The sequence below is a fragment of the Sceloporus occidentalis genome, unplaced genomic scaffold, assembly GCF_023333645.1.
Source record: "Sceloporus occidentalis isolate IW3139 unplaced genomic scaffold, rSceOcc1.0.p SCAF_1, whole genome shotgun sequence".
NCBI lineage: Eukaryota > Metazoa > Chordata > Lepidosauria > Squamata > Phrynosomatidae > Sceloporus > Sceloporus occidentalis.
In genome coordinates, this window is record NW_028316981.1 from 318,160,476 (window position 1) to 318,168,551 (window position 8,076).

The 8,076-nt window shown below is 46.8% G+C and overlaps 1 protein-coding gene across 2 annotated transcripts; it reads left to right on the forward strand.

The window, feature by feature from the left end:
• Window positions 1–523: 523 nt before the first annotated feature.
• LOC149324284 (uncharacterized) lies at window positions 524–7,723 on the forward strand. 2 transcript variants are annotated; one of them, XR_016280378.1, is made up of 8 exons: window positions 524–797; window positions 1,756–1,900; window positions 2,605–2,691; window positions 2,774–2,839; window positions 4,329–4,411; window positions 5,547–5,623; window positions 6,795–7,000; window positions 7,495–7,723. XR_016280378.1 is itself a non-coding variant. In XM_089513705.1 (7 exons), the coding sequence occupies exons 2-6, from the start codon at window positions 1,772–1,774 to the stop codon at window positions 5,617–5,619; spliced, it is 438 nt and encodes a 145-aa protein (XP_089369831.1). In that variant the 5' UTR covers window positions 524–797; window positions 1,756–1,771; the 3' UTR covers window positions 5,620–5,623; window positions 7,495–7,723. The 2 variants fall into 2 exon arrangements, 1 of the variants encoding a protein (XP_089369831.1); XM_089513705.1 differs by lacking the exon at window positions 6,795–7,000.
• Window positions 7,724–8,076: the final 353 nt, after the last annotated feature.

Here is an 8,076-nt window from a genome sequence, read left to right on the forward strand (position 1 = left end):
TTCATGTACACCTTAAACAAATGGCCTGAAGGTAATTTTATACAATATTTCAAAATTATTTTGTGCATGGAACAAAGTTTGTGTACACTGAGCCATCAGAAAACAAAGGTGCCACTTCCATAGCCACTCATGGGAAAAGCTTTGGTTATTGGAATATTTTGGTTTTTGGAATTCTGACCAAGGGGGATTTCAAGGCTGAATGCAGACACCAGCTGAGCTTTTCCATCTGCACAGTCACATCTCAAGCCATCCTTTCCAGAGCTTTGTTTTTCATTACAACTCCCAGAATCCCTCATCTAGCTTGGTCAATGGCCAAGTTGAGCAGGATAGAGGACTCTGGGAGCTGAGTTCCAAAACAGTAACTCTTCTGAGCTCCATCTCCTGTCCATTGCTACCCAAGAAGGCCTCTCCTGATCTGGCTTTGGCCATCAGTTCTGCTGGTTCTTGGAACTCTGGCACGGCATTCTAGAGATGGAGAAACGGACGCTGGCAGCCATTTTGTCCCATTGCCTTCCCACTGGAAGTGAAGGGTCTGCGGAGTCTTCTTTAGCTGGCCTTTGCCACAGGCCAAAGTGTTACTTCTCAGAGCGGTGGATGGTCGAAAGGTCTTCCTTCAGACAATCCACCAGTGGCCATAGGGTCTGTGTTTTAGCTGGGAGGCAGCTGTGTCCTCCCTCTGCCTCTGCTGAAGACGAAGAAGACCCCAAAGCATTTCCACTCCAGGAGAGACCTTTGGGAAGAGGCTGAGAGATTGGCAGGCTTGGAAGCTGTACGTTGTGGAGAGCAGAGGAGAAGAGGTTCATATTATTTTTCTTGGGATTAGTACTTGGATGGGAGACTGCCAACCAAAAGCAGGTTCTGGAGGTCTCAGAGGCAGGAACTTGCAAAATTACCTCTGAGGTCCCCAAACCACCTCTGAGGTCCCCAGAAGTCTACAATTGATTTGAAGGTGTGTGTGTATGTACATGTACGCACACACAAATAAATGGTTTTTGCTTTGAGGCACAACAAGGAATGTCTCTTCATGGTCTGGTGGCAACAGACCAATGGAAATTCCTTGTACCTCTTCTTGAGAGAACAAGGCAATATCTTCTTTGGCGGCCAGAGCATTTGAGTCCATTTCTTGTTGGGCTGCCATGAGCAAACCAAGGCGTGGGCCAGGCCTTGCGTCTCAGGGCTGGGACCTTCTTCTCTGGTCCTCAGGAGGGGATGATGAATTTCAGGGTGAGAGCATTGTCTTGCAAAGTGTGTATGTATTTCTATTTCTATTCAGATTTGGTTTTCTTTATTGCTCAAAGGCCATCCACTGAGCAACTGTGGTCAATGTTTTCATGCCCTCCAACTGACCCAGTTTGGCAGGGACAGTCCCTGATTAATCATCTGTCATCCCACTTTTTCAATTGCTTTCAAAATGTCCCAGTTTCTCTCTCAGTCTTGCACTTTACTTCTTCATCTTCAGCTTATTTCAGTTGATGCAATTGCTGCAAAAAGATTTTGTACTCAGTTAACTCAGTGGAGGAAAGAGGACAGGAAAGGGCAGAATCCTGCTCTTTCCAGCATTTCCAGGCAAAAGCAAACTGCTGCAGCCTCCTTTAGCTTGTCCATTCTTCCTGCTTCACAACTTTTGCCATCTCGAACACACTCTAAAATTGCTAGGCCATACATGGGCCACTTTTCACCTGTGAAATATTGGAGGGTAGGTACTTAATGACTGTGCTGAATCCCTTGCTGTCTCCTCTTTCTCTTCCTTGCAAGGCCCCTGCGGACAGAGATGGATTGCTTCAGTGGTCAAAAGGTTCCCACTGCCCAGTCAGTATCAGACCAGCGAGAGATGGTGCCAAGGTTGAATTGGGGGAGGAAAAGTAACTGCAAAGCCATGGGAGGAGATGGCACCTACCAGGTCAGTCCCACCCTCCGAGAAAGCAGTATGATGGGGAACTTGATCCTCTGCCACACATTACGTGTGTGTGTGTGTGTGTGTGTGTGTGTGTTGGGGTGTGTGCAGACTGTACTGGGTGACACCTTGGAGGAGTGACACCCAACTAGGTCCTTCTCCCACTGCCAGGGGATAGTGTGTGATGCTGCTCCTGGTGCCAGCTTCTTCTCCGATGCTGTGTCTCTCTCGGCTGGGGGAGCTAAGGCAGTGAAGAAGGAGGCATGGGAACATGCCCCTTACAGCTTCTCCACTACCATGGCTCTTTCCACCAAAGGAGCCAAGACACTGGAGAAGAATGGATATGGACGAGCACACATCCCTTCCATCCCTTCCTGATGCCTCGCTTGCCTGGCAGCCTTTTCCAGGTCATGGTGAGCAGATGGCAGAGGGGTGGTGGGTGGGCAAGCAAGGTAGCAGGAAGGGAGAAAGGGCAGGGCAGGCTTCTGCCACCACTCACAGGGCTTTCTGGGCACCTACACCAGGTAACACCAACTCTAATGATGCCACTGCTCTCTGGCAGTGTCAGATAGGATCTCAACCAGTTACAACTGTGCCTGGGTTCCTAGAGGAAGTCTTCTCATCCTTTCCCATAGAGAGGTTATGGGTGCAGTAGGTGTAAATATCCCCAAAGTCCCTTATCTTCAGTTCTCTCTATCTCCCTCTTTCAGAAAAAGAAAGAGAAGCTGTCTCAGCAGCTGCTGGAAACAAGAGCTGGCGAGGACCGCTTGGCCCATGGAGAGGGATGCTTGGAGCAGGTACAGGGTGCCCAGGTGGCTCTTGGCATGTTGGCCACAGCCTCGAAGGAGCTCTCAGTGACATCTCTTTTCTGACCCACAGCACAGCCACTTGGAAGTCAAGCAAGTCTTGCAGCAAGGAGTGAAAGGAGATGAAGACCATCTGGAGGCAAGTGGAGGCTTCCAGAGGCCCGATGGGAGGGAGAGCCCTTGCAAAGGTGGCCCAGGGGACTGTCAATGGAGGAAAACACAGCCTTTTCTGAGCTGCCTCCTTTCTACACTAGGTGGAAGGAATCCTTTGTAAAGTGATGCCCAACCTCCAATGGTTCATGCCCTAGGTCCATGGTGGCGAACCTATGGCATGCGTGCCCTCTCTGGGCATGCAAAACCCATCTCTGAGGGCATGCAGATGAGGATGAAATCCAGGTGCAGTAGAGAGGGAGACCCAAGAACACAGCTCCGTGTGTGTGTGTGTGTGTGTGTGTGTGTGTGTGTGTGTGTAAGCTGTGCCGATCCTCACTCCCATTTCACAATGCACTCTGGCACTTGGTCTCAAGCCCTTCCAGGGTGACAGAGGTTCGGGGGAATGAAGTGCTCCCTTCCTCTGGCCCCTGTCACCCTGGAAAGCCGCAGCTGTCAGGGTATCCTTGGGGCATGAAGCCCCAAGGACACCCCATTCCAGGCCGGGGGGAAGTGGCGTTTTGCCATTTCCCGAAGACCTGGTGAAGTGGTGGATTGGGGCCTCTGGGGCTGTCACTGCGGATGCCCAGGTCCCAATCTGGTGGGGAAAGGGGCGGGTGCAGGCTGCCTCAAAGGGGCGGCCTGTATCCCGCCATAGATTTTTTAGAAAATCTCTGAATAGTTGGATCACTAGCCAAATATTCACTGATTATTTGATCTGATATTTGACAAGTCTTGCTAACTGGCGCTCATACCTCCTTCCCCCTGAAACCATGAAAGCGTTTGATGATGTTGTAGGCATCCTAGGAGAATTCACACTTGACTCCCACCTATACCAAAATAATCAGGAAGGGGACAACTCTGAACCTAGGAGAACAGCAATATCGCAATTATTAGAGTGTAGATTTCATGTTTGAAATTTTAGAGCCAGGGTCCTACATTGTCTTTGCAGCATGGACATATACATTCAAAATGTTGATAGTGATGTGATGCAACTGATTGTGTATCTACCAGTGTGCAATGGATGTTTCTGCAAAGCCGGTGAATCAAGGTATCCAAAGGCACGGATGAATGTTTACATATCACTGTTGAACATGCAATGCTTGCATTTGTGGAATTCTGCGTAGGCAACTGTGAACTGAATACAGACATAACAAGATGCCTCAAAAAGTTACAACCAGAGGTGTAAGGGAACCTTAGGCCTCAAAAGTGTGATGTAGTATTTTGTAGCTTGTGGCTTCAGTCCCAGCAGGGTACAGAATCTGCTCTGTCTTTTAGTCCAGACTTTAGAAATGCTATCCAAAGTGCTGAAACTTCAGGGAGGGATGGAGGCTGTCATCTTGGGTAGCTCCTTTAAAGTTCAGGATGAAACCCAGAGTGGATTCTCTACCCCACTGATCTTAAAGTCATCAGTTGCCATAGGATGATGCAGAGAAAGGACCCCATCTGAGACCACGAATCCTGATTTTGTCCCATAGGATGGAGTCCTGCTAGGGCAGAAGGAGGGGCTGGACACTGGCAGCTGGACGCTGGACTTTGAGTCAGAGTCGATCCATGAAGAGTGAGTATGGCAGCACTCTTAGCGGATTCTTCTCCCTGGTCCCTTCCTGGTGAGGTTGGGTCTGTTCTGTAGGGTGCATTCATCATCTGCATGGGTGGTATTGCATGTGTAGAGAAGCACCAAGATGCACCAGTATGTCTCAGAAGGTGATGCCATCCTTTTGCATCTGGCTTTGAATGCAAGTGGTTCTGTTGCATTTGGTGACAGTAGATACAGCTTTCTAACATGGAGCGGGGCTGTTTAATTTAATGACGTTAATGTTTTTAAACTTGTGTTTTAAATCAAAATTAGTTTCATTGCATTTTAACTTTTGTATTGAGAGGTTTTTTTTAAAAATGTATTGTGTTTTTTATTATTGGGTCCTGTACTTGGATAAAGCTAGGATATAAACTAAATAAAATGAATAAATAAAGATGGGGTCCTAGCCAGATGCTTGTCTTATCTGCACCACACTCCATCAGCCGTGGAACGGCATTGGGAGAGGAACTATCACAAGGCAACAAAGAGTGATGGGAGGACTTTGCTTACTGCAAAGGAAGGAAAAATATACCAATCCATGAGTCTACTAAATGTAGAAATCTCTGCAATGACAACAACAACAACAGCAGCAACAGCAACAACAACATACACAAGCATCAGGTAGACTTACAGTGACTGACCTATTGCTTCTACTGCATTGGAAACATGAGTAGCATCCAGTTGGCGACGCATACAGGCATAAGTAGCCTTACATAAATGGCTAGACATTTTTGTCTGATGCATAACAGCAGTATTCAGTTTTAGTTTGTAAAAGGAGAATTACATATGTTGCACCATTGGTCATGGTTGCACATCGTGTACTGATATGCACTTTGCACCAAAACATATTGTGTACTGCTCATTGGGGTACCTTGTTGTCCACTGCACAGTGTGCATCAGTGCACACTGCACACTTAGTTGTGCATTGGTGCAATGCTATAATAAGGTGTTGCAGTGATTCCATATAGCTATCCTCAATGTGGGATCCTGGTCCATGTTTTCTGTACAGGAGCCAGGAGCCAGTAGACACCATGTTCTAAGGTGGCTTCCATGTCAGTGGGGATAGTGGCCCAGATACCTCAGGTTTGCTTGATGACCTCTCTTGTATGTTTTCCAGGATTTATTGGGGCTGTTTCTACTTTTTCCCTTGGCTCAGGATGTGCAGGAAAGACAAAAGGGAGCAGCCGTAATGTGGTATGTATATGGGGCTCATTTGCAAAGCGGGAGATAGACTAACTCTCTAGGAGGCTTGAGCAGTGGGGGATGTCTGCACTGGCTGAGGGTCAGATTAGATGGCCCTTGGGGATCCTTCCAATTTCATAACTCTATAAGATGAGCTGGTGGTCACCTTGGCAAGCGGAGGAAGGGATAAAGGTATAAGAAGGCTGGGGGAGGACCAGATCTGTGAAATTATTCTGCACATATACATTAGAAGCCAGAGAATAGGCAGCAGCAGGGGATGGCTTGATCTCAGAAGAACTGGAAATTTCATGAGATTACTCGGAGAGCAACCGCACAGTGTCCTTCTGTTTGTCAAGGAGCCCAGAGCTGTTCTAGAGTTGCCAACAAACTCAGTGAAATCTTTTTTTGTGGCTGGATATTTTGGAGGGAGGGAGGACTCTTGTCTTGCTTCCCGCCTTCTGATCCCTCAATGGAGCACAGGTGAGCCCCCACGGTGGCATTCTGCCTTCATGCCAAGCAAGTGTGCCATGACAGAGAGCTGGCCTTCTCCTTCTTTATTTGGAAACCAGCTGGCAAAGCAACACAGCACAAAAGCCACACTGGGTGGTCAGACTCCGAAGTCAGTGGGCAACAGCTGTAAAATATATGGCTTAGTTGGGGTCTTTCAAGGGCCATGTCTCCCTTTATGAGCCCATAAGGCCATCTGAAGAGGTGCTTCTCTCCATCCCATTATCTTATCAGGCTCATTTGGTAGAAACAAGGGAAACGACAGGGTCTCTTGGGCAGCTGCTTTCAGACTCTGGAACTCCCTTCCTAGAGAGGCCAGGATGCTTCCCTCCTCACTCTCCTTCCACTGGCAAGTTAAATAATTCTTGTGCCATCAGGCTTTTAGAAACTGACCTTAGGTTTCCTTCTGTCTCTGTGATACTGTGTTTTTAATCTAAGAGGTAACCACTGCTACACAGAAGCCAGGCTGGAGCTGAATGCAAAGACCAGGAAAGGAGCTCTTTATGTTGGAGTAACTTTTCTCCAGCCTGAAGGGAAGCTTTCTGGGAATCATGGGAGTTGTAGGTGCTAGGTCTAAGGGGAGACTGCTCTAGAGTGCAGGCTGATGTTTCTGGAGTTAACATCTGACATGATTAACCAGTTGCTCTGCTCTTTCTTGCCTTTTTCTCCTTCCAAGGATGCTGCGAAGGAAGGGGGGATTCAGTCCCTGCTGCCAACACCCCTAACCCTCCCCCCTTTTGCCAGATCACAACGGAAGCATTTCAAGGAGCTTTCTCCTCTTGTCCCTGATGTTCCCTATGCTGGTCGTCCCGATATATAGATATATATATCTGCCGTTCTTTAGAAGTATGAAAGTCTCTGCCATATTCAAGTATTAAAAAAGTATGAAATCACTTTTTCTGTTGTTATTGTGTGCCTTCAACTTGTTTCCAACTTTTGTTGACCCTAAGGCAACCCCATCAGGGTTTTTTGGCAAGGTTTGTTGAGAGGGGGTTTGCTTTTGCATTTCTTTGAGGCTGAGAGTGTGTGACTTGTTCCATGGCTGAGCAGGGATTCAAGTCCTAGTGTCCAGAGTCACAGTCTGTCACTCAAACCACAGCTAAAAGGCCATCACCATTTTAAAACAACAACAACAACAACAACAACAACAACAACAACAACTCTCCCTTCCCATCATAATATTTGGCAAGATTTGGCTGGGCTTGGTCATGTCTCCCTTCTGACAGCAGAGAGTGCTAGCTCCCCAAGTGTGGCCTTCACTTGGACCAGGAATTCAGCTCCAAAAAGCAGGAGAGCGGAAGGGAGAAAGTGTGTTGTATCTGTATTCGTCAGTTCTCTTTACTTTTTCTTTCTTTTCTTTTCCTCCTCCTCCCCAGGAGTTACTTTATTCATTCAGAAATAATAACCGAAAACTATTTGGCATCAAAAGGAGTACAGAGTCCAGATCCAGGGAAGTACAGTTGCCCTCTGCCTTGGTGGCTTTGATTTTCCCGGACTTGTAGCACATTTGAACTTTTAATGTGTAATGTTTTTAGCTTTTAAAAACGTTGTATTTACCTTTTAATCAGTGTTGCCGATTTCTGGGGAATTCCCCGGAAAGTAATTACTTTTTCCCCATGGATTTTGTCTAAATAATAATAATAAACATTGGGGAATTCCGGGGATTTTGGAGTTTAGTAAAACATTCTGAGGAATATCTTTGAGACTTGTTGGTAACACTCATTTTAATGCTTTTGTATCATTTTTTAACTTGTATTTTTAAAAAAATTGTTGTTAGCTGCCTTGAGTTCCTATATCAAGAGAAAGGCAGGATATAAACAAACAAACAAACAAACAAACAAATAAATAAGTTATCTCTAGGAGTCTCTACATACTCCAGTGTGACGCTGTGGTCACCTTCCACCGGACATTGGCCATGGAGTGTGCTGGAAGACTTAGAGATTGCTAGAGAGGACACT

What these genes read in the sequence shown, in the direction of transcription:
- LOC149324284 (XM_089513705.1), top strand. Translation starts at nt 1,772, where the DNA reads ATGGATTGCTTCAGTGGTCAAAAGGTTCCCACTGCCCAGTCAGTATCA. An exon ending in GAGGAGATGGCACCTACCAG is followed by an intron (nt 1,901 to 2,604) that starts GTCAGTCCCACC and finishes TCCCTCTTTCAG; the next exon opens with AAAAAGAAAGAGAAGCTGTC. An exon ending in TCAGAGTCGATCCATGAAGA is followed by an intron (nt 4,412 to 5,546) that starts GTGAGTATGGCA and finishes TATGTTTTCCAG; the next exon opens with GATTTATTGGGGCTGTTTCT.